This window comes from Sporothrix schenckii, assembly GCF_000961545.1.
Source record: "Sporothrix schenckii 1099-18 chromosome Unknown Cont41, whole genome shotgun sequence".
In the NCBI taxonomy this organism is placed as follows: domain Eukaryota; kingdom Fungi; phylum Ascomycota; class Sordariomycetes; order Ophiostomatales; family Ophiostomataceae; genus Sporothrix; species Sporothrix schenckii.
Window position 1 is genome coordinate 2,315,734 of NW_015971142.1, and position 24,561 is coordinate 2,340,294.

Below are 24,561 nucleotides of genomic sequence, written 5' to 3' on the forward strand. Positions count from 1 at the left end.
CTTAGTTTCCATCCCAAGTGATCGTGCAGGCCAGAAACAATAAGATGACAACCGCCTATGGCAAATAATGCTTCTGCAGTCCCTCCATCTCGTATTCAGTCACGGGAACACCTTCTGCCGTTATCTGAGCGTGAGCTGGTTGGCCGGCAACCATTCTGTCGTTGAGTTCCGCCGTGATCTCGTCGACGCTGACACCGAGGTACTCTCGCAAGAACTTGCCTATATCAGTATTCTCATGGTTGCCACGGATCTGCTCGGCTGCTGAACCGCCCGAGCTATAGATGTTTACATCCACAGCCGAGTGGCCATGTGTGCTCCAGCCGATGTGTGCCCGCAAGCTAAGGATAGCGGAAAAGACGGTTGTCGCGTCGTCGGTGTGCGCTGCAACCAAGTCGAGCTCCTCGTCGAGGGCATCGGTTATACCGAGGCCTTCAATGATCAGGTTTGTGTTGATCCAGTCCTTCAGCCGTTCCGCACTTTGCGCAGCAATATCTCCGGCCTCGGTGATAGATGCAACATGCGCGCGCAAAAGCAAGGCCAAATGCTCAGCAGAGGCTTGTACATTAGCCAGGAACGAAGGGAACCAGTTATAAACAGGTTCTTGGCCTGGCTCTTCTATAAGAACGGAACACCAATAGTCAGTAATGGGATAAACATAACACTATTACAACTTACGCAGGCGAGAGACCCACGACTTACGAAGAGCAATGGCAACACCTCCAGTCTCATGGTCACTTGTGGAGACAACAACACCCTCGACGTCGCTTTTCTCGAGGAAATCAAGGACCAACTGGAACGTCCTGTCGTATTCGAGCACCTCGCGGACATGGGCGGCCGGGTCGTTGAAATGAGCAGCGTGGTCGATACGGCTGCCCTCGATCATCAAGAAGAAACCCTTGTCGCTATCCTTGGTCGCCGTTTCCAAAGCACGGAGCGCAGTCGCGGCCATCTCGCTCAAGCTGGGATAGATGTCGGCCATATTGCGGCGGTCGATCTCGAAAGGGATGTTATAGTGAGCGAAAAGGCCCAGCGTCGGTAGCGAGACATTTTTACCCAGCTTCAGCGAGTCAAAGCCGGAGCGGTCGTCGAGGTACGTCCAGCCGTGCTTCTGCGCAATGCCGGAGACAAAAACGTCATCTTGACGACAGCTGCCCTTGGACGAGTTGGCCAAAAAATGGCACCGGCCGCCACCAAGCATCAAGTCGACAACGTGGCCCAGCGGACCCTCGCCAATCTCATGCAGGGCGATCTCGTCGTTTTGCGTGCGGTAGTTGACGTGGCTGGCGAAGCACGCAGGTGTGGCGTCCGTGATGTCAGTGGTGACGACAAGGCCGGTGTGGTAGCCTGCTCTCTTGGCAGCCTCGAGGACTGTGCCGCAGGGTGTGAAGTCAGGCAGGGTGCTAATGGCGCCGTTGTACGACTTGCGGCCACAGGAAAACGCAGTGGCACCGGCCGCCGAGTCGGTGACTAGGCTGTTGCTCGAACGGGTGCGGCTCGTGCCCCAGAAGTGACGATCCAGAGCTAGGGTATCATTGATGGGGATGTCCTCGACGAGCTGACGGAACGAACGAGTGAGCGAGAGAGATGCCGGGCCCATGCCGTCGGACACCATGAAGATAAGGTTGCGCTTGCCGGGCGGCGTTGTTCCGCCGGATGGCGCGTCGCCGGATTGCTTGTGCTGAACCCATGCAGCGAGGACAATGACAGCCGCCGTCGCCACCAGCGCCCAGGCAAACAAGAGCAGCTCACGCAGGCGGCTAGACCACGAGCCCCTCACGGACCGGTGGCCACAGTCATCTCTGCCTCGTCTTCTAAGCAGGGCAGCATCTTCTTCTTCGGCACGGTCGTCAGAACGTTGGGACTCGCCCGACGGCCGCGCTTCGGCAAGCAGTGGCGTTCTGGCGGAAGGCTGGTCGAGGTTAACAGGTAGATCAACGGGCTAGGGCAGGAAATGCCATTTGCTGCATTTTAAACTCACCATCATTTGTCGAAGCAATCAGGGCCAGTGGATGTGTCAAGATTGTTGTCCGGCGAAAGTGGCCGCCAGGGTGAAGAGAGGGCGGGGAGAAGATCAAGAGGAGATGATCGTGGTCATGTTGCGAGTCATGCGGCAGTTGCTGCAGGGCAAGGGGTGGAGGGGTGTGGAGAGCTCCTGCACAGCTATCGCTCGCCGATGCATTTGGGTGACAGCCAAGGGATTCCGCCAAAGGCTAAATGCGGCCTGTGCCTGTGCTGGCGTGCTCCTTATTCGGCAGCCACTACGGAGTGTTACATGATATCACATGGCCCCTAGGCCGCTACAAAACAACCATTTTGAAGCTAAATCTGTCGAGTCAGCCCTCCTTCCGCCGAGGCATGGCCCGGGCAGCGAAAATGATAGCGGCAGCCCACTGAAAAGATCGCTAGGACCAATCGGTTATCGATGGTTGCCCGAGTCCGTCTCACGTCGCGACCCTGGTGTAAGCTTTTGTCTCTTATTTTCTTTTCGTGCGAAAAACGGCCGAATAGCATGTTGATAAACCGTAGTCGCCACTCTCTTTCGCCGCAAAACTAGACTGGAGCGCGACAGGATCTCTATTCACAGGGTTTTAAAAACGATTGTTACCACCTTTGCGGCTCATTCCTGGCGTCGGTGGTCTTAAAGCGCATCCATGACCCAATCTGTCCCAACGGCCATCATACGCCAAGTACGCATTCGGACAACACAGAACCCATATCGCTACTGCAAGGCCACTACGAGTAGTCCCCTTATTTCGGCGTCCTACATCAGCCGGCACATATCACGCTCGTCGATTCTGAAGGCACGGTTTCCAACGCCAAACTCTGTGCATCTAGTGCATCGGCTGGACACAGGGCTTCGAGCAATGTCTTCTTCGTCTCAAACTCCGGCTGTTGCTGGCAGTTCAGGCGCTGAGGAACTGCCTGACAGTGGCAGCAAGGCCCCAGACAGGACAACAGAAGAGGGGGCAGTCAACGTCGATACACAAGAGGCCACGACGGCTGAAGAGGAAAAGCCACAGCTTCCACCACTTACGCCGGCACAGTTCCGCGAGTACAACCGGATGGCCGAGCATATGGACCACTTTGTAAGTGCGGCACGGCCTGCTATATGGGCAGTAGGCCGCCCCTGACATACCTTGTGGCCATCGACTAATACCAAACAGCACAACCATTTCCGCCAGGTTTGGAACACGATATACGATGCGTGCGAGAAACGGAAACGGCCGGCGGGGATGTCAATACGGCAGTTCCTAGACGAGGGCCTGCAGTTTATCAACTTCCTGACCACCCACCACTCGATCGAAGAGTCGTATGTTTTCCCGATGCTTGCCAAGCGCATGCCCGAGTTCCAGCCTCCGACAAAGAAGAAGCCAGGCGCGGCAGCCAGCAATGGCAACGCGAAGGCCGCCCTGCTGATCCAGCAGCACCGGGAAATCCATGCGGGCATGGATGCCTTTGAGGACTACGTGCGCCGGTGCAAAAGCGGAGAGACGGAGCTAGAGATGACGGTGCTCAAGGCGCAGATGGACTCTTGGGGTAAAGTGCTCTGGCAACATCTCGACGAGGAGGTTGCGGCGCTCGGTGCCGAGAATATGCGCAAGTACTGGTCCCTCGAAGACATGCGGCGGATGCGGATGTAAATAGTCGTCGGATGCGCATGCTTTTGTTAGATGACAATCACGACGTAGTTAATGATAAATGAATGGGACAGGAACGAGACCCGTCTCTATATTCGTGGCGATTTATTATTTGGAAAGAGGGTTCCAACGTTTTCACTAACCAGAACAAACGAGCTGGCGAAGTGTGACCATATGCTAAGTGTCGATGTCACCTTAAATCGGCTCAGGTAAGCTTTGTGGAAAGAAAATTGGGAAAGAAGAAAGAAGAAAGAAGAAGACGTAACGAGTGATTCCGGAGCAAGAGAGGGGGCATGTATGGTGTTCCTACTTGGAAGTGTGTGCAATTGAAAAGGCCAAAGATGGCAAGAGTGCAAACCAAATCTGGTCACGTGTATATCCACGTGGGAGGATTGGCCACGAGACAAAACATCGTGACATGTATTAGAACATACCGAGGCAAATGGCGAAGCAAACGGCTTGGCACTAATCAGGTTTAGGCACAGCTTCAAATGCCATGTTGCGACAGTGTCGCAGCATGTTCTCAACGATACCTCATAGAATTTGCTCATGAAAACACCATACGGGTGCACAGAATGAGAAAAAAAAAGACATACCGATGGAAGTACGGCATACTACACCGTACGACGTAATTACGACGTGCGGTGTGAAAGAAAAGCAGCATCGTCAGGACAGAATGGCCTGCCTCACGGTCCACGATAGAAAAGAGTGCGCGTGCAATGCGTTGTCATTCTGTGATTGAGCCTCTAGTTTGTTTACATGTTGTATTTGCAAGGAGTTTTAGTGCATGCAGGCGCCGCATTGCGCGTAGTTCCAGCTGCGACAGTACTGCACTTCGAAGTTTGGACGACAAGGGTGCTAGGAAATCAGCCAATAAAAATGTATGACGCGCCCCGCCCACAGCTGCTTTTGTTGATGCAGCAGCGCTGGGCGTGGCCCCGTTCCAGCCTCTCCGACCACCAGCGCCTCCTCTCCGCGTTCCAGGTCTCCACTCCTCGTCTCTCCCCTCTCACAACAGCCAACTTTGCTTTCCCCTTTCCGACCTAATTACCCACTTGGTAGCTCCCTCCTCTCGTCTCCCGGGCGCCCGGCTTGCTCAGCGCGACCAATTTCACAACACAAACAAAAACTCCTCCGCTCCCACGCTTCTCCCACCTGTGCGGTTCACGGCGTCCAGTTTCTTCATCATCGCAGATTGTCGTCGCACGTTGTAAGTAACCCCCCAGAATACCCTCACTTTTGCGATCACCTTGCATTCCTTTACTCGCGTGCTTGATGGTCGGGCATCGTCGAAATCATCGCTGCAGTACATTTGTTCTGTCTCTGTTTTCTTCCCTGGCGGACCTCGGTCCATCCATAATAAACAAAGCCATTGGCTGCATACCTCACTTTAAATTGGCCGGCGCATCCACTGCATCTTACACCCGCATTCCTGTCTTCTGCCTGCTCTTGTTCGCTCTCGTCATCGGCCATTCCTTGTCCCGCTTCACTCAGCCTCGTCTCCGATACTGACCACGTCCGGCAACCAGGCCTAGACTTTTACCTCCCCCAGATGCCGATTTAGCTACTCGCCCACCATGTCGTTCAAGGTTGAGCGGGACACATTCCAGCAGCAAGGCGCTGCCGCCTTCCAGCAAGGTGCTTCTCAGTTCCAGACGCCACCGCCGCCGTCGTCTGCCCAGCAGCTGCTGCACCCTATTCGGACCGCCGAGCGCGCTCTCGCCGGCCCCCCGATTCCTGGCACCAGTGGCCATCATCCCATTGCCGAAGTCGTCGGCACAGCACTGACCGGTGGCCGCCAGAATGCCGGCACTAAGGGTTACCTTGCTGTACGTTGAGCCTTGGCTTCTACCATTGCTGACGCGGTGGCACGAACTGCCAATGTATGGTTGCGAAGAATAACAAGGCTGACTGCAGTGTTTTCGCTCGCGCATTTTATAGACCTATATCAAGCAGCTGGAGGAGAACCCTCTGCGCACCAAGATGCTCACTGCTGGCACCCTCGCCGGTACTCAGGAACTCCTTGCCTCGCGGCTAGCTAAGGACCGCAACAAGCATGGCCACTACTTTACCTCGCGTGTGCCCAAGATGGCTGCCTACGGTGCCCTTGTGAGCGCTCCTCTTGGCCACTTCCTCATCTGGATCCTGCAGAAGACGTTCAAGGGCCGCACCAGCCTGAAGGCCAAGATCCTGCAGATCCTTGTGAGCAACCTGCTTGTAAGTGGCAAACAAAGCATATCTCCCACAGCAAATCACTCATATTGCGTTCGGTACCATATTAATGCACGAATATAGATTGCTCCCATCCAAAACACCGTCTACCTGACGGCCATGGCCCTGATCGCCGGTGCCCGGACGTACCACCAGGTCCGCGCTACTGTCCGCGTCGGCTTCTGGAAGGTCATGCGCGTGACCTGGATCACGAGCCCCATCTGCTTGGCCTTTGCCCAGAAGTTCCTGCCCGAGAACGCCTGGGTGCCCTTCTTCAACCTGGTGTCCTTCATCATTGGCACGTACATCAACACTGTCACTAAGAAGAGACGTCTTGCAGCCCTGCGCAAGAAGCACTTCGGTGACGGCTCTGGCCGCGCCGGCTCTGCCGGCGGCCGTGTTGATGACTACCCGCCGCCGCCCACGCTTGGCGGCCAGAACCCCCAGTACTAAGCACTACGTCAACACACGAAGGCACTGGCTAGATGACTATAAACTATCGGGCTTGGGGAGAGATCGATATGATCCAGTAACTTATTGGCAAGTTGGAAAGTGCTCCCCACGCACATTTGTGTATATTTCAACTTTTATCAAAGGTCGGATTTGCGGGTTGTATGTGTAAGGGATGGAATTTTCTTGGATATTTTCAGTCATTTCATTTACGTATTCTATTTTACTATGGAAGGTGTTTGTTAGTCCCCGGGTTGACTTCTTCTATCCAGCTTCCGCTATACTGTCACGGTTCATTTCCTTTTCATTTCAGTGTATGAACGCAAACCCTTGGTAGAGGGATAAGAATGAACATAGTTCCAAAACTAAGCATGAGTCCAGGACGGCATGTATTATCGAGCAGGAGCTTGACGCTCCGACAGTGTCTCTGCCGGTCGAAATTTTGGAATCTGGCCCTGCTGATCCAGGCTCATAACCGAGGCGCGGCATAAACTCTCGCGCTTGCGAGGCTGCGTGCTCCTTGCCGCGACTGAAGGCAGTTGGAAATCCGACGTCGCAATATCGGATTATGACGGTGCCCAAATTGGGCTACCATAGCCATATCTCGTTCCCTACAATGGTTCCATGGAGATAATAGCGAACGGGTCCGGGACACACGATATGATTGTGTCAAATCGACTTGTTGAACACATTCACACATCAAGAATAGCATCATGGCCCTCAAGCATAAAGCCAGGGCTCCAGTACTCCCATTCGGCAGCCTGTTTGTCTACCCAAAGCATGCTCTCACCCACGAGGTCGTCGATAACCGTCTGGGCGCGTGCGCGAGCCCATTTCAGGTTGATCATGAGCATGGACACGCTGACGTAGCCGAGCATTTGTACAGCTTCAAGGACGGCGCTTTGGTCCGTATTGAGCTCTCTTGGCACCGATCGAATGTACGGCTTGCTGCCGACCTTGATGACTGAGTAGGACGAACCCAGTGGCTCGAGAGTTCCTACGGCACGAAGAATATCGTCCCTGATAATACCAGTCAGATACTACATGATGGCGGCAATGTGGTCGCAATTTGGCAATGGCCACTCACTCTGTAACCTCAGGCGCTCCGTCCATCCGTGCATGAGCAAGGCGGTCTCTCACCTTGCGAACTTCAATGAGACCCCCATTTTCAGCCCGCGTGGCCGCACACACCTCGACAACTCGGACAGCAAGCTCATAGTAGAAATCGTTCACTGTCCGGCCGAGAAGCTGTGCCCAAATCGAGCCCCCGGAGGCGCTGTTGCTACTAGCCAGTGGATCGATGCCAATCGCCGTACACATGCGGGCGAACTGGGCACGGAACGTCGGGTTTGACCGAATGTCCTTTCCGTGTGTCTGGGCAAACTGCTGGAGCACGGACCGGAACACGGCGAGCTGTGTCTCAAGCGCCTGTGCATTGGTAGACCGGAGGTTGGATCCGTGGGACGCATACTGAGCAGATGTGATCCGCGATCGATCGAACGCCGCCAAGCCGACACCCTTTCGCGACATTGTGGTCAGACCAAAATGCCAGCTTCTATCGCATAGTTCTTGCGAAAGCACACGATTGGCGACAGCCTTCTTTCTTGGCTTCGAGAATAAGACCCCGAGGCATCATAGCCCACCAGGCGGCAGCAATTCAGTGGTGCTGTGACGTTACGTTATCATCTCTTATCAGTCACGTGCAGATAGAGTCAAAGACTTTCCAGTCCTAAAATTTTCACTCTCTAGTTCAGTCACATGACTATAATATGCCACCCTGGGTTTAGCGCGGAAAATATCCCACAAACCCTAAGGTCGAAGAAAAGTTGTGCCGCCCGACGTTTTTATTCCATCTTTTCCCTTCGGAGTGTGCCCATTCGAAATCTTTTGCAAGAGACTCATTCCGCCCTCTCTCGACGACCTCGCGATCACCAACGTCACAACACAACCGCAAACATGGCGACAAAGCAACGGACGATCTGCTTCGGCAAGAAGGCATGTTGATGCTCCCGATAAATAAACCCCATCCTGCGGCCTACGGAACTTTCAATCTTGTGTCTCGACAAGGATCGACTGGCCGACGGATGATATGCGGACAATAGAACGACAGCTCGAATGAAGAACAAGATTGTTAACTTTTCACAACAGAAAACCGCGACTGCTGTCGCTCGCTGCGAGGCTGGCCAGGGCCTGGTGAGTTTCTTCCTTTTTCAAGAATTTAAACGGAAATCGACATGTTTGAACTTGGCCTTTCTAACCTGCTTTTCATATAGATCAAGGTCAACGGCCGCCCCCTTTCGCGTACGACTCCTCCTTCGCCCCTTCTTCCGTCCGATGATTTTCAGACGTCAAGCTCAACGACAATATACGTTGCAAGCGAAACGAACAACAGCTAACAACCACTGCAGTCGTCCAGCCCGAGATCCTCCGCGCCAAGCTTTACGAGCCCGTACGTTAACCACATCCCCTGATCGAGCACGACAGGCCCGTGTTGAAGCAGACCGGTGTTCTACGTTTTCACACGAACGTGCAAGAAGTCTGCTGTGCTGTTACATGAAGGACGAACACTAACCGGGTATTCTCTATAGGTCCTGGTTGTCGGTCTTGACAAGTTTGCCGGTCTCGACGTAAGTTCATCCAATCCTTTGGTCGCCTGTGGGAGGAGACCAAGGCCAGGTCGTGTTGTAAACTAGCAAATGTGCTAACATCTGAACAGATCCGTGTCCGTGTCACCGGTGGTGGTCACACTTCGCAGATCTATGCCATTCGGCAAGCCATCAGCAAGAGCCTGATCGCTTTCTACCAGCGTGTACGTCCCGATCTCGGCCCTCCTTTCGATATTTTACCGTTACCGCATCCGATCAGTCCGACCGAAAATTACTTTTGCTAACCCAACGAACAGTACAAGGATGAGCACTCCAAGGCTCAGCTGAAGCAGGCTCTCGTAGCTTGTAAGTTACATTCTACATCCGTGGAGGGACCCGGGAAACGTTGCATTGACGACTCGATACTAACTACATTGTCTCTCAGACGACCGTACCCTCCTCGTTGCCGACAACCGTCGTTGCGAGCCCAAGAAGTTCGGCGGTCCAGGTGCCAGAGCCCGTTACCAGAAGTCGTACCGTTAAACACGGGACGACGGAAGGGTATCGGGGGAGCAGGGCAAGAAAGAGAGAAAGCAGAACGTCAGGAAACGGCCGATTTTGGTGGTGCCCTGGATGGTACTGGCGCGGCCTCTTGTCAAACACAACAAGCAACACCAGCAACCGCCTGCGAGCATCATCATCGACGCATGGGTACGGACAGGATCAGGATGGAAAAAGCGTTTTACAAGGCTGTAGTAGCATGTACTACGTGGCTTTTTTTATTTTAAAGTACTTGTTGACCTGGAGTTCGGAACAGTGGCCAATCGACGGAGGATTTGCCGCCACCATCCTTATTGTATCTTTTCGCTTTCATAAAAATCTGCGTCGTTGTGCCGTCGTTTCCAAGCTGGTGGGGGATGTTCATTCACAAGCATGGTTCGGGCAAAGAAAAAGAAAAGAAAAGAAAAAAATTTATAAGTCTAATCTACATGATGCTCAATCCAAGGTGAACAAATACAGGTGGTATACTGTCAAAATTTTGATATTACTACAAATTTTTATCATACCATATAGGTAAGTTTAAGTCTTGCAAAGCTAAATGCAAACAAGCCTCATGCAAACAAACAAGCAAAACGATGTAAAATCCTCAAGTCATAATCATATATATCTGCTGCATGGCCCGCTTTAGGTCATGTTTCATCCCTCAGTCCCAAGAGAGGAGGCCGATCTCTCGACCATTCGCGTCGAGATCAACCAAGACAGGTTGGTCAGAGTCCGAGTCAGTATCCGAAAGGCCCGTATGGTGTTTTCGGTGGGATTTCTCTCCAGAACCGGTCGTCTGCTTGATAGCCTCCTCGTAGTAGTCCATCTCTCCATCAGCGTCATCATTGTCGGCAGGATCACCAAAGCGGCCGCCACGATTGTCGTCGTAGTCCGTGCTATTGTTGCCACCATTGTCTGCAGCGTAGTCGCTGCGCAGATCCCAGCCGTACTTCCACAGGGACGCCTCAAGGCTGGCAAAGGCTTCGCCAACAGCCGCCTCTTCAGGCGATGCAGCCTTGCCAAGGCCCAAGAGCGTTTCGTTAAGATGCCGCTTGAAATCTGTCAGTGAGGCCTGCAGGCGAGCAGCACCTTGCGGCTTGGCTTCGAAGATGCCGGCGCCACCAGCATCTGCGTCTACGGTGGTGATCGAGTTTCCAGCAGTTCTTGCCAACGTATGCCCAAGGAAGCCGCCAGATACGTGACGTTCAAGATACGAGAACTGGCTATGTAAGGTTTGTATGAAGGACCGGCAGAGGCTCGGACGGCGGGATACAAGGCCCTGTGCACGGAGAAAGATCTTGAGCACAAGATGCCACCACTGCTCCAGGCAAGACAGGTTGCTCAGGAGCGTTCCTGTGAGGAAGACAAACTGAAGCTCTCCAATCAGGTCGTTGTCGTCGAGTTGTGTGGCTGTCGTATTGTCGTCTGGGGGGGGGAGGGAGTGTTCTAGAACAGCAATAATGCGGTCCGTCGTATCGGATGCCCCAGTCCTGCGTTCCGACCTATTGGCGCCACTGTCTCCAAGTTCAGAAGACAATGCCGGTGTAGCCGGACCGCTGTTTCTCAACTTGCTCTTGTCACGAGACGCAATAAGCCGGAACGGGTCGAGGTCGTCCTTGGCGAACAAAAAAGTAAACTCGGCAAAGCCTGCCCACAGCTGACTCGGTGCTGCCCTGGGCATGGCAATTTCGCCTTTTGCGGTATCGGTCGTGGACACCATCCATTCTGTGTGTGTCACCGCACTTGTTGGCCCCGCCGTTGCCGCCGCCACCACTGCACCTCTCTGCGCCTTCCCTCCGGTCGTGGTAGCCGCCTTGCGTCCTGTGATGCGTCCGAGAACGGCCTCGGTGATGCAGGAGGTGAGGCTCGACCATATTCTGTCCTCGTGCACAACTGTCTCAGATTCCCGCGTAGGTGGGCCTGGGTACGGTTGACGAAGCGGTGTGGGTGTGGTCGTGGGCTGGCCGGGGGGGGTAGTAGTCGCGCTGTGGCCTGCACTGCTGTAGGACACCAGTCTGGGATAGACTGCCGCAATGTCGTCAGTCAGAGACCGAGCCTCGTACTGGCTGGCGCACTCGCCTAGGACCTCGTTGAAGCGGTCCCACTGCTTGACACGAACAGCAGAGGATGGTTCTGGCTGTGTCACGAACCAGTACCCTTGTCGAGACATGGCGCCTGGTGCTGATAGCCATACAAAGTGGGTTCCGGGTGGCAGATCCCGAAAGCCGAGCAGGGCATCGTTGTCTCCATCATTGCCCCCCGTCATCGTAGTGGCAGCAGTCTTCTTGACCGTCAGAGCCATAACATCGCACCCCACTTGCGACTCGAACGGGATGCTGAGGAGAATAAAAACATCGCCCTTGGACGGATGGCCCGTCGAGACCGGTGGGTCCCCGGTGGTGGTTCCAGATACCCGTGAACTACCTCTTGTTGTGCCGCCACTGTCGCTCACGGCGGTACTGCCCTCGTCTCCTATGGTCTCGCTGCCTTCACATATAGGCTCTGCTGGCTGGACCACCTTGAGGTGGCCGATAGGGTAGGCACCCGTGAATGGTATGGACTTGTGCGAGAGGACCGAGTTGGACTTGGATAGAGGTTGGTTCTTGTTGAAGGCAGTAGTGTTGTAGGTGCTAGAGGTGCTGGTGCTCCCGATGCTGTCCTCCCTGTCGAGGGAAGGAGTCGCAGAGCCTGCCGTGCGATCCGCCGCGGTAGGGGTCGGCGCCCCGGTCCCAGTCCGAACGTTTACCATGCCAGACGGTTGGGAGAGTATATTCTAGGGGGACGGAGAACCGTGCATGCGTCGATACTCAAAACTCGTTGTTCTGTGGTGAGCAACGATACTAGGGACGCAAAAAATCGAGAACAGAAAGCCCCAAATATGTTGTCGAAAAAGGGTAAGACTGCGGATCAGAGAACGTGGAAACGAAATAAGAAAGTCGAAGAAAATCTTGCGAGGCCGGGCATTTTGTAGGCGAGGCCAATCTTGATGAGTTAAAGCGGTATTGCCTTGTCCGTTTGTTTTGGGGTCAAGTTTTTGTGTATGGCTTTCGCACCCGCTGCAAGGTCGAAAAGCCTTGCGATACTGTGTTGGGATGACGTAAGGTGCTAGTTTTGGCCAAATGCAAACAAGGCGCATTAAAACAGCCGGTAACGGCGACTGTTTCAATTTATTAATTACCTCAGCCCATTTGAGCGACAAAAGGTAATAGTAAAGGGACAATAAAAGATCTTGATTTTTTATGTTTTGCTGAGAATATACCTGTTAATCATCTGAATACGAAAATTTTCACCTTTTGAATTGATTATTGTGTTTTCTTCTCCCCAATGAAAAGTAAAATTGTATTATTTTTGATCTACCTTGAATTTTTTTAATAAAAAAAAAATTAAACCATAAAAAATAGAAATCGGAAGTGTCCTACACAACTCCATAGCAGCAAGTTTAAGGTCGGGAGCTTTTGCTGTGTCACGTCGCTGAGCTTGATGACGATATTATATCTTAAACGAGGACGATGGAGACGCCATGAATGTTGTGTGCGTCGAGCATTTTCGACATTCGCGCCAAATCAAATCGGGGTAGCGATATCTTAATGCGATCAGGCCTGAGATGCAAATAAAAATAGACTGTCAAAGGATTCGCATATAAATAGCTGTAGTACATCACACCTAGTAAGATGCCATTTATAACGTCTAGGGCGACAGGAAATATAGTGCTGAGCACGAACGGAAAAGTTAATAGGGAGCAGTTGTCGAAAGTGCCTTTTAACTAAGCAAGCGAATCTTTACCAATCAAGCTCTGCATTGTCAATAACGTGGCTCGTGAGCGAAGCAGAATTTATGCGAAAGCAACTGACTTTATAAACTTGAGCGAGGGACACTGTAATATACTATCTCTAATGCCTGTCCTCACTCAGGGATGACAATATATTGAACAATTTCAGGAATTCCGGGACATTGGTTAGAATGTGCATAATGAGCGCAGAAAAGCACATTGTATACAAGTTGTAGACGAACTAGCACCTCGTATACGGAGGATACGACAAACGTTCTAATTGTAGAACTCAAAGATAGCACGGAGCATGTCAATAGAGTATGTCCCCAAGATGGACCGCAGAGCACTACTGCGTGCCGCGCCTGCATTAGTTTGTTTAGAAACAGAGTCGACAGATGGCCAGCGGAGGGATCGCCAAATCAGACCAGCGCTGCACGTCAGGCGGCACAGCAAGCGCCAGTTATGCATGGCAGGACAAGATCGGGTGGTAAGACCAAGAGAGCCCTGGTGTTCTAGGGTCCCTGGATTGTAAGGCAGACACCCCTCCCCCAGGGCTTAGGGTAGTGACAGAAGGTCGGTGCCAGTGTCGCAACGGGCGGTCGCTGTTTGGGCCGCGGATCGTTGCAGCGCTAACAAAGCGGCTGTGCGCTACAGCCCGCAAGCACGAGCGAATTCAGCTCTGGGTCCAAGAACAGGCTTGCGTTTCCCACTATCGAGTAGCGTGGACTGCTATTTCATTACCGGCCTCTTGGGCCTGACGCTCTGTTCTTTGGTGGCCCTAGCCAGGCCCCTCCCCTCCACTTCCACACCACACACCAGGCCTGCCACGCTACGGGGGGACTGGGTCGAGAAGCATTACTGCATGTCACAGCGCGCGCTCATCCCATTTACAGGCCCAGTTTAGCGAGCAAGCCCGGTTTTTCGGGAGCCAAATCTTGGTAGGCTAATTTAGAAGGGTGTGCCACAACGCCGACTTCACTGGCATTGTACTACCACCCACCAACGACCACCGCCCGATTATCATATGCCCGTCATAATAGTATGATCTAAATCAGACCAGGCAAAACGATTTAAGCGTTGGTTTGCCGCCCGTTCTCCACACGCCAATTCACGGCTGTTGGCGTTGGCGTTGGTGCTGGTTGCTTCATTTACACTCCCCGACCGAGCCTCGCCTAGTTTGTAGGTAAAATGCGTATTTCAACTTACAGGGTATTAACGCTCTAGATCTTCATCGTAACACGATGTTGACAAACGGACCACCTACATTCGTAGATGGTGTACTTTATGAGCACACAACAACACGGGACAAAAAATACGAAAGGCCTCTCAAGATGGATGGGAATGGCAAAAAACAATAGTTTGTTATTTCGCGCCGTGTTCTTCTGTCCCGTATTGGTTACTCGGGCAGAGAAATTGTAAGATACATGCCACCGTCATGCGTACATGTGTATATTGCAATGTGGAGGAGCAAGCGTATTCGGGTGTCGCAGTGGATGTCTTGTACCTACGTCACCTCTCTCCCCTCCCTGAGTGCACGCACACCCCAGTAGTGAATGATGTGCAGGGACTAACTACATGGACATCAAGATGCACGTAAATCCCAGGTTTCTCGCTTCTGCAAGATTCAAAGCCTAGGTCACGGCGAGACTAGGCCGCGTGCTAGGCCAACCCAAACCAAACACTCGGGTCGCAGGTCGCAGTAGCCAGCCGGCGTGGCCCTCCGACAAGAATATGTACTCCGTACTGTGTGCTGCATGGAATTGCGCTTCTAGGCCCGTTCTGTTATCCTGCACGCAAGGATCTCCGCATCCCTGTTTTGTGCAACCACACCTTTTCCGTTGAAATGGGAAACGATAAAGGAGGGCCACGCAACTGCGTGAGCGCTATCCGTTTGAGCATGCTTGATTAGAGCCGATCCCATCGTATGAGCTGCCACATGATCTACTCAAAATTTCCCGGCTATGCTGTTGTCAGCTTGTATTCGGCCACGCACTATGCTTAATTACAGCCTTTTACTATTGGATGTATTGCACAGTTGGTTGTCGCCAGAATAAGTTAAAATTTCCTTTTTGCTTTTCATTGCCTACATACTACACCGCGTGAGCAGCATCGAGGTATGTTTGCTCGGCCGGCAATCGCACACGGCCGGCGGAACTCTAAAGACAAGTGTAAAAGAAGAAAAAGGATGACAAGGACAAAAGAATAAGATGTGAAGGGGACGTGTCAAAAACAGGGTCTTCTCTCCCGCTAGCCAAAGAAAACAAACATAAACATATTTCTTCTGGTTGCAATGATAATCTCGAGAAGTGGTCAACGAATGGGAGTGAGACAGGAGCGTTGGAAAAGATGATCTGCAAGGCACCGTTTCCGTGAACAGACAATCAAAACATGTTCCAAACCCAAGTCTTGCAGACCATCCTACACTCCTCTTTTGATGCCCATGCAAAATATAGTTGAGAGAACCCATTTGACAAGGAGTTAGTGCAGTGACAAAACAAAATCAGAGCAGGACAAAAACGAGTATTGCAAACAGTACAAAAACAAGTCTTCCCCCACCAGCCAAAAAACACCAGTCGTCCTACCGTAATGCGAGAATTGAGACGGCCACCCGGACTTGAGAGATCATGTACAAAGAAAAACGTATAAGACAATAATGTACCAGAAAGAGACAAAGACTGACAAGGGAGAAATAGACATAGTAACAATGCGAGAAACCCTGCAAGTATGTCTTATAAAAACATGAAATCATAAACACGCGTTAAACAAAGAGAAACATGGAGGAAACGAGAATGCCACCAATGAGCCCGACCATCGGGCTCCCCAGAACCGAAATGATTCGGCGTCTCACCACACGTCGGAAAAGGAAAATCGCGCGCGACTGGGCGATAGACAAAGTTGCCTATGCATCCATCACCCAGACCAGGTCGTGTCCCGAACCCATCGGTGATGAGTGGCAAATATAGATCGGAGAGTATGAACGGTGCCGGAAACAAATGCTACAAAACATCTGTCAGGCAGGTTGTATAATGTGCAGAAGCATATGTAGATATGGATGGTCGAAGCACTCTTCTTTTCGATTTTTTAGAGGACTTTTCATGTAATATTTGTTGCTGTATTCGAACGTTCGATCTCGACGCGGCATGGCGTTCAACAGATTAAAAAATCTGTCTCTTTAACGGGGGCCGTACATCTGCTGGTTGGACGGTGGTCCGTAAGGCGACGCTGGCGGGTAGTTTTGGTGCATGTAGTTGTTGTTGTAGTCGGCGGGAATCGACGAGGCTGCAACGCCGGATGCAGGCGGGGCGGGATATGAGTTTGGCTGGTAGCCCAGCGGAGGGAGCTGCCGGCTACCGGCGTATGAGGACGCACCCTGGCCGCCGTCACCGGGCTGGCCACTGGGGTCACCACCGGCAGGGCCACCAGAGGCCGCAGCCGCAGCTGCAGCCTGGCGCTGGCGCTCATCCTCGGCCTTGCGTTGAGCTTCCTCCTCCTTCTTGCGAGCCTTCCACTCCTTTCTTATTTCCTTGAACTCTATTATTTTTTTAGAAAACAAAGGTTAGCTGCCGAATCCTTTCCATAGTTAATTTATTTCGCGCCAATAGCTCAACCCAGTAATTCGGTTGGCCCTTGCCGGTTCTTAGCCTCGACACCAATGTTGTGGTTCATCCGCCGGTTAAAATGCGCGATTGCGATAGGGGACGCTAATACGCGACATGGGATGAAACAGAACAATGGTGGCAAACTGGTTGGATGGGAACGCAAAATAGGGGCCCCGACCGACCAGCTGCACTGTAGCTGCTCAACACGGAACAACCGTATCTGTCGCAAGGCAACGACGCCTTGACACTGCCACTGAGGCACGGAGGACACCAACAGCAAAACACAAAACAAGAGCGAAATGGCGACAGAAACTTCTTTTTCGAGGTGGGAATTGTATTTACCTTCCGGGGTGCGCTTCTGGCCGTGAGACTGCATGGTCACATGGGCGTTCAAGTGGTTGAGAGTGCCGTAGGCCTTTTCACAGCCGTTCCAGCCGCACTTGTACATCCGCTCAATCTCCTCGTAACGGCGTCTAGGACGCTTGTGTTGCTGAGCGCCGGGGATGGGTACGAAAGAGTACACCTAATAACAGTCGCGTTAGTCAACGAGGCATTCTATTTGGTTTGCCACGGGCGCCCTCGGCCGGTCTTGTGTAGCCGTTGCGATTACCAGCGCTAACCGCCTGTCGGCCACCTCATCGGCAAGGTCGACTGGTCTGCTTTGTACGAGCACACACACCAACGGCCGGACGCACTGTGAGCAAACGTCCCCGCCAGGAAAGGTCCAATTCTTACCTGAGTTGGGCGCGGCTGAGGCGGGGCCGAGTTAGGTGCCTGGGGGAAGACATGGTGGCCGGGGGTGATCGGGGTTGGCTGGCCGCCGTAGCCGGTCCAATCCGGACGCGGCTGGGTATACAAGCCACCGCTGTGCGGGTAGCCGTGCTGCATGTCACCGGAAGCCGGCGCATAGGGCGAGTATTGGCCATGCGTCGCGTAAGTAGGGCTCTGCGCCGTAATGGACGGATCTATGGGTACATCATTGTCAGACCTCGCCGTGGGGGATTTGTAAGTTGGGTAAGGCTCAATGGGGGATTCATGCTGCGGCTGCACAGGAAGAGACGGACTTGAAGGTGTTTGCGCCATGGCTCCACTACCACTGTGGTTGGGAGACGGGTGATACGGGCGTTGTTGAATGTGCTCAGGGAAAGAACCAGACCGCGCGGAGGGCGGGTAGACACCGTACTCGGACGTGGGAGTTGCGGTGGTAGAGTAGTTGCTCGGACGGACTTCTTGCTGGGTCACGTATTGCGCAGCAGACGCGTGATCTAAAGATGACGCCTCAGAACGCGTGTCCCCGGTGTGACTTGGATAGGGCGAAGGCAAACCTGTCTGCGAGTACTCAGGCGCACTGCGGTCCATAGAGTTTTATCGCGGGTGTCGAGGTGGAAGAAGGACGAGGTGGGAAGATGGGCGCGCGAGAGGACGAAGGGCGGAGGACGACGGGGTGGGAGAATAAAAAGAGATCTGGAGGGACGGGGGGGAGGCGAGGTCTCTTGAATATAGATGAAATAGAAAATAAAAAGAAAAAAAGACAATTACGAATTGGTCTTTGACAGCAACTCGTTGATTGTGAGACAAAGAACAAGAATACAGGTAGGATGAAAGAAAAAAAAAGAGAAAAAAAGAAAGAAGTAGAAGAAGAGGGGGGGTTCTGTTTTGAGAAAGCCTCGACCACGATCACCAAACTATGGCTCAAATGGGAGGGCACAGCACAAAACAGTGACGGCTGCAGCGAATGCCAATAAGCAGTTCGGCGTAGGTCGCTTCTACTTGGTCGCTAGTCGCAATTGTATCTGTACCGGAGCTGGCCCAGATCAGTCGGCGTCGAATGCGATGACGGGGTGTGTGGTCTTGTGCCTGTTCTCCGTAGTGCGAGAAGTAGCGCGTGGGTGTGTGTGTTTGCTGTTGGCGAGCAGAAGCCGAGCGGAGGAAGCGTCAAAGACTGGACTAGTCAAGGAGGGCGTGCGCGAACGGATCTGAGAAGGCAAAAATGGTGCTTTCCTTCTTTCGTCTTCGCTCTTGCGGTTTTGATCACCACGGTCTGTCTTTCTTGATGACCCCTTCCTGAACCAGTAACGAGCTTCGCGGCGTGTGGAGACGGCGAGCGAGACAGGCAATCAAAGAAAAAAACAAAAGAGGTTTAAGGAAGGAGCGAGTCAGGTTGACGAGGAAGATTTGCGCCCACAGCGAGGGACGATGGTGGCGGCGAGTGTGTATTTGACTGCGGTACGAGCAGTTGAGTGCAAAGGGCGAGAGGCAGCAAAGTTGCGCGCAGGAGCCGGCCGAAGAGTCCGCAGACACCCAGCGACGAGATTTTCTGGGTTCTTGTTTTTCCCTTTTTTTTTTACTGTTTTTTTTTGCGCAGGAAGAGGGGGTGGGATTTACGAGCAAGAGGCGGGGAGGGGGCGTGTACCTTAGTTTAGTGGACGTGTGCGGAGAATGTCTGGATCTCCTCTGAAGAGTGCCATACGAGTGCTCCGTAATGCCTCGCTCGGCTCACACAGTCACCCCAAAGCCATGGTGTGGGTTCCCCCGGGGTTTAGGCCGGATACAGCGAGCATACTTTGCCTCCTGGCCTGAGCTTCAGCGTCAGTTGAGTGGCCGACCGTGGCCAACCGAGTGCTTTTACAGCGAAGTAGAAAGAAGCGGCAAAAGTAGAAGGCGCAAAGGGCAGCAACAGCTTTGTTTATGAATGGTTTGTGTTATTCGCAGCGTCTAGACGACAACAGTGCCCTTGTGGGTAATCCGCAAGGGGAAAGAACGACCCAGGTGTTTTGGATGAGAAGGGAAAGAGACGGAAAGAGCGACGGCTGGCGAGTTGTGGGGGGGGGGCTGGAGCTTGTCGCGGCAATCAGAAAAGAGTGCAGTTCGCAATAGTCGATCCGCCCAATGCCTGTGGTCATCACCAACGCGCTGAACAGGAATCAGAGGAAACATGATGCGTTCGGATACCGTGGAGCGAAGAGTTATGTCACTTCAAAAATGATGTGTAAGGCAGCTAGGTGCGATGATTAGGACGTCTTCTTTAAGGCCATTCACGTGAAGGCCGTTTGTTAGTACGGGACATTCATTCTCTTGGGGTCCTCTTTGTTCTACTTTGAATGCCTGTTGTTCGCTGCTGCCTCGTCTTCCCCACACAGCCTGTGGCTATGTCTTTATTGCTCAATGAGATGCCTGCAATGCCGCGGTCTTCGGAAGACACTTGGCTGACCTGCCTTGCGCAACTCGAGTTATACAAAGTGAATCGTCAGTGGGTTGTAGGCAGTGCTTGGCATGCCGTTTGTTCAAACGTCGTAAAGATGCGTTGTGCTACGAACGTGAAAAGTAAGAACAATGGATGGCCCCGATCGGACGCTGCGATTTAGCATATTTGCTGAGATGGTGGAAGGTGTGGAGCTCGATGAAAGACACACGCACTGGCGGGACCACCTGTGCGACCTGATAGGAGGGATTTCCCCTGCAGAACGCGATATCACGACGCTGTAGCGTATGCGTGTGGTCTTCGTAGTGCGAGAGCTAGCGTACGAAAGCCCTGTACCAGAGCATTTTGTGATGGGTGGTGGTGGTGGCGGCCGTGGTCGTTCAAGACAGCCGCTTTCCGCTGGCCGCCATCCGGCCTGGGCTACCGGCAATCGGCCAGGCCAGGATTAGCGAAAGACGCTGCTCTTGCTGTAATACAGCTTAACTTGGCTAGAACAAGGGCGCTGACCTTGCCATTGGCTCGAAGCCTTGACAACGGACACCAAAGTTGAGGTCCCCATATCCTGTCCTCGAATTTACGAATCCAATTGTGCAGGTTAATTTTGCCCAAGTTCCACCTGGGAAAGAAGTGTCCTGATATGGGCAAAACGAGGATGTGGAAGAATGCTCCCCCCCCCCGCATGCAGCTTGCACCACAAACACCGACGGCATGTTTTCAGAGGAAGTAAAGGAACACAGCGGTCATGGCAGCTGAGGGAAGGATGGAGTCTGTTACAGAATCAAGAGAACGAGACCATCCACTCCGGGTCCCTAAAGGGCCATTCGAGGGCTCAGGCCGATTAACCAACCATCGAGCAATGACAAAAAGGGGAAGAGGGCTGTGGAACACCCATGCATGGGAAGACAGCATTGCAATAGTGACCAGGTCAGGACGCACTGCTCTGCCTCCTTTTGCGACAGGTACCCCTGCCACTTTCTTTTTTGTCTTCTTCCAGAATGTCGTGTCTCTTCTCCTTCGAATGGAGGTTCTTGATCTCTCCCAATCTGGTCAGCCGCTGCTTTCGACGTAATCACACCGTGCGCACGTCGCCCTTGCCGACCTACGAATACGGCGCGCGAATGAGCTGCAAGAACGCAATTTCTCTGCTGCTGTCTGTGCCGAGCAGGGAATTGGCACAGACAGGATTGACACTTCTCAATGAGGGAGCAGGATGACCAAGGCCCAGGAGGTGGGTGGGGTGTATGCAAAAGACTGGAGAGAGGGGGTGTGAGGTGACGGCGTTTAAGCAAAGAGGAAGCCAACAGACAGCATCAATGGAATGAGAATGTGTTACGTCCTTCCTCGCAGAACTCAAAAGGACGAATTTGCACCCCACCGCTCTCGGAATATGCAAATAATTCGTCGGTGAAATAAGGTGAATGGCTGCAGCTAACACGAGCCCATGGAGTCTCGTCGGAACGGAGGAATCGGCATCGCGAGGCAGGCGCTGAACGCTCGACGTGTGCCTTGTTCTTGCCCTGTGGAGGCAACACATCACCTTCAGAAAGAGACGTAAAATAATCTGTAAAGACGAGTGGTTCAAAACCCACACCAACCAAAACCAAGCCCAGCCATGAGTTGACAGGGTTTGTCGAGACGTCGCTTTCCCACATTTAGAATAGCGCTGGCGTCGTTTTTTGTGCATTTCGCTTCCAAAAACGAGAAGTGTGCCTCCAAGACATTTTATTTTCCCAATGCCATGCACGAGGGACCCGTCGCTGAGAACACACCAAAGCAGGGGCCTCGGGGCCTGTCCGTCCACCCATCCACGAAAGCGAGACTATTACGCCCTATCACGCGCAACAGGGGCTTGGCCTGGCTTGGAAAAAAAAAAGCGAGTGAGAGGAAGAACGCGCGGTTGCAACGACCGGAGAGGACTTGGCCACTGCACGAAGCCGATCACAGCGTGGACGAACGAACGAAAATCAGACAAGCCAGGCCCAAAAAGAAAGCAACAAAGTATCGACGGCGCCAATTGCCCAAACCTCGTGGCTTGCCAGGGCATGTTCCCACAAAGCGCCGCGCACTACGCACAAGCTCATCCAAAATGGAGTTCGCTTCATCGGCATGTCGTAGATAAGACTACTAAAGACTGTAACTTCTTACTTGGTCCGGGGGAAGCAATCGGGGCGGGAACCAGCGCCGGTTGCAAGTGGCTTCTTCTGGCGCCGCCCTCGTAGGTTGTGTGGGCAGAACCACACCGTTTCCTCGACAGGTCGCTTGAGGAAGGATGCAATTTCACATATCCGACGAGAGAAGCACGGAGCCCGGAACACGGAATTCAAACTTTTAACGACTAAGGAAAGTGACACAGCACAAACTGTAGATTTGTGTACGTTGCAAACTGCTTCAGAAGTAATCTTACAACATACAAAAGACACGTAACCTTCTGGGGAAAGAAAGGGCCTTTGCTGGCTCCTTTTGAGAACCGAGGTAAGATTATCACCCCCAGGATATTTGTCATGTCATCAGACCCGCGGGCAATGTTCTCAATCACCGGTACGGACGGGTTCTCCGATAATGTCTGTCTTTCCCTTTGATCGCTCTCGGCAGAGTGACGGCTCAATCGGCTCCCATCTCCGCTTGTTCGCGTATCAATAGTCGCAAACTATCTTCCGTTCTTGTCACGAAACCTCAGCATGTAGAAAAGGACCAGAATAGGAATGCCAGACTCCGCTTGATTTTCGGATCGTACATATCTACGACATACGATCTTCTTTCTCCTAACGGAAAGCGACTGTTTGTCAGAGCACAGAGAGAGACATAGAAGACAAATTTGAGACAAAACTCAGCTGCGGCTCTCCGCAACTGCGCGCCAGACATTTCACAGCGCCACTGTCCCTGAAAGTTGCCTGTCACAGTGTATGTCGTACAGGGGGGGGATAGCCCCAAAGTTGTAACCCAGATCCTAGCTAAGATTTCTGAGCTGGGCGGGGCTTGGTAGACTAAACAGGAAAAGAACCGAAAAGAAAGTGTAAAAACGAGAGAAAAAAGAAAAGAAAAAGAGAGAGAAAGTGAAACTGAGGCCTGGTGGACACTCGACACGCGAGTGGAGATTGAAGGGTGGTAAAGAAACAGAAAATGGAACGGAGTATCTCACGACCAGTCGAAAGACCCAATGCATTCGCTGCGGTCAGAGAAATGCCATCTACCGTCTGATACTCCACCTGATAGAAACACGGGCAACATGCCAATGTGGTTGAAGGCGATTGTGCTCGTCAAACGACTGTCCCTTTGGGAACCGGACGTTTTCATTTTCGAATTTCTTGATTCGTCTGAAGCGTGCAAAAGTTGTGTCCATCTTTCCTATGTCCGGGCAATACTGTAGGAATGACCCAGTTCGTGCACGTCTGAGGGTATGTGTTTGCCTGCCGGTAGAGAGGTCCAATTGCACACTTAGAAAACGATGACCCGCACAAAGAAGGCTGCATAACACTTTGTCAGCCTCTAGAGTAATCGGCTGATTTGGACCCAGTCCGCATTTGACAAACACCGAGAACGACTCACAGTGCAAAATATCTGTCAGCGCTCGTCGGCCTGTCTGTATGAGGACTGTAAATACGATGTACGTTCGCATCGTATATCTCACAAGCATCGATTACAGAGACAGCCGCGAAATGGTAACCTTTAAGAAATGGTCAAAGCCCAGGCCCTTCCTCTTTCGGACATAGCGCTCCTTGACCTGTGGTATATTTCCGCGCCAGGCCAGGTCGAGAATGAAAGGCTCAATTCCGGCCTCAAAACACGGCCGGAACGGCCGACAAAATACGGCGTTAAGCATATGATCCAGGTGTGCCGGTCGTAACGAGCCAATTGCACTTTTTCTCTAAATAGGTATTATAGGTATTATTGTACTTACTGTATTTCCTTTCGTCTCGTTCAACAAACTGAGAGGTCGACTTGTATCGTCGACGTACGCATCCAAGTCATAAGCTGCGGCCGTGCAGGTGTCTGATCGAATGCCAAAGACAGACCTGATGTCAAAGATTGGAAATGGGAACAGCCAAAGGAGTGTCGGTATAGCCAGAACGAGAAAAGAAAACCTGCTACATTGATGTGAGTGGGCCCCCAACCTACATACTCCAGTAACAAACACTGTGCGGGCCCGCTTTGCGCGTTTTCTGCTTTCTTCTTTTTTCCATCTTGACGCCCCTTGCTCATGTTTTCCTCGTTTTTCTTTTGCTTCTCTTGCTCAAAGTACCCTTGACCTCGGCTTTCAGAAATCAGCTACGGATTGTCGTTTTTTATTCATTTTCTCTGCCTTTTGCTTGGCATGGGTCATGTTGCAAGAATTAAAGAGGAGGGGCGTGTATTTGGTCCATTTGAATTTGGACGAATGAGGGTTAAAGAATAGCGAGAACGAATTACTCTCTTTGGTTTGCCTCTTTCGCCCCCTCCCTGGATAAGTTTACGGAGTAATAATGAAGAAAAAGGACATAACTCAGTCATGACCACATGCTGTTAGTCCCTCAGTAATGGACTCGGAGATCGCAGGCAAATAAGCCAGAGCAGGGAGAGCAAAAAG

The 24,561-nt window shown here is 52.4% G+C and overlaps 9 protein-coding genes across 9 annotated transcripts; 3 read left to right on the forward strand and 6 right to left on the reverse strand.

Moving 5' to 3' along the window:
* Positions 1–55: 55 nt before the first annotated feature.
* Positions 56–1,984, reverse strand: SPSK_07246 (alkaline phosphatase; the record flags this gene model as incomplete). The annotated part of the gene is made up of 3 exons (XM_016733910.1): positions 56–615; positions 676–1,939; positions 1,979–1,984. The coding sequence occupies 3 exons, from the start codon at positions 1,982–1,984 to the stop codon at positions 56–58; spliced, it is 1,830 nt and encodes a 609-aa protein (XP_016591065.1).
* Positions 1,985–2,864: 880 nt separating this feature from the next.
* Positions 2,865–3,641, forward strand: SPSK_07907 (uncharacterized protein; the record flags this gene model as incomplete). The annotated part of the gene is made up of 2 exons (XM_016734560.1): positions 2,865–3,086; positions 3,165–3,641. 2 exons carry the CDS (start codon positions 2,865–2,867, stop codon positions 3,639–3,641), a joined length of 699 nt encoding a protein of 232 aa, XP_016591066.1.
* Positions 3,642–5,215: 1,574 nt separating this feature from the next.
* SPSK_07705 (integral membrane protein 25d9-6) lies at positions 5,216–6,302 on the forward strand (the record flags this gene model as incomplete). The annotated part of the gene is made up of 3 exons (XM_016734362.1): positions 5,216–5,467; positions 5,580–5,855; positions 5,934–6,302. 3 exons carry the CDS (start codon positions 5,216–5,218, stop codon positions 6,300–6,302), a joined length of 897 nt encoding a protein of 298 aa, XP_016591067.1.
* A 689-nt stretch (positions 6,303–6,991) lies between these two features.
* On the reverse strand, positions 6,992–7,829 carry SPSK_07872 (ESCRT-II complex subunit VPS22; the record flags this gene model as incomplete). Its single annotated transcript, XM_016734525.1, has 2 exons — positions 6,992–7,319; positions 7,387–7,829. The coding sequence occupies 2 exons, from the start codon at positions 7,827–7,829 to the stop codon at positions 6,992–6,994; spliced, it is 771 nt and encodes a 256-aa protein (XP_016591068.1).
* Positions 7,830–8,414: 585 nt separating this feature from the next.
* SPSK_07756 (small subunit ribosomal protein S16e) lies at positions 8,415–9,427 on the forward strand (the record flags this gene model as incomplete). Its single annotated transcript, XM_016734413.1, has 7 exons — positions 8,415–8,492; positions 8,573–8,600; positions 8,708–8,748; positions 8,888–8,926; positions 9,016–9,108; positions 9,202–9,250; positions 9,330–9,427. The coding sequence occupies 7 exons, from the start codon at positions 8,415–8,417 to the stop codon at positions 9,425–9,427; spliced, it is 426 nt and encodes a 141-aa protein (XP_016591069.1).
* Positions 9,428–10,088: 661 nt separating this feature from the next.
* SPSK_07180 (uncharacterized protein) lies at positions 10,089–12,176 on the reverse strand (the record flags this gene model as incomplete). Its single annotated transcript, XM_016733847.1, has 1 exon — positions 10,089–12,176. The coding sequence occupies one exon, from the start codon at positions 12,174–12,176 to the stop codon at positions 10,089–10,091; it is 2,088 nt and encodes a 695-aa protein (XP_016591070.1).
* Positions 12,177–16,368: 4,192 nt separating this feature from the next.
* On the reverse strand, positions 16,369–18,154 carry SPSK_07310 (C2H2 transcription factor (Con7); the record flags this gene model as incomplete). Its single annotated transcript, XM_016733974.1, has 3 exons — positions 16,369–16,727; positions 17,138–17,318; positions 17,531–18,154. 3 exons carry the CDS (start codon positions 18,152–18,154, stop codon positions 16,369–16,371), a joined length of 1,164 nt encoding a protein of 387 aa, XP_016591071.1.
* A 3,153-nt stretch (positions 18,155–21,307) lies between these two features.
* SPSK_08147 (uncharacterized protein) lies at positions 21,308–21,649 on the reverse strand (the record flags this gene model as incomplete). Its single annotated transcript, XM_016734788.1, has 1 exon — positions 21,308–21,649. The coding sequence occupies one exon, from the start codon at positions 21,647–21,649 to the stop codon at positions 21,308–21,310; it is 342 nt and encodes a 113-aa protein (XP_016591072.1).
* Positions 21,650–23,634: 1,985 nt separating this feature from the next.
* Positions 23,635–24,197, reverse strand: SPSK_08029 (uncharacterized protein; the record flags this gene model as incomplete). The annotated part of the gene is made up of 3 exons (XM_016734680.1): positions 23,635–23,862; positions 23,896–24,010; positions 24,118–24,197. 3 exons carry the CDS (start codon positions 24,195–24,197, stop codon positions 23,635–23,637), a joined length of 423 nt encoding a protein of 140 aa, XP_016591073.1.
* Between the last annotated feature and the right edge of the window lie 364 nt (positions 24,198–24,561).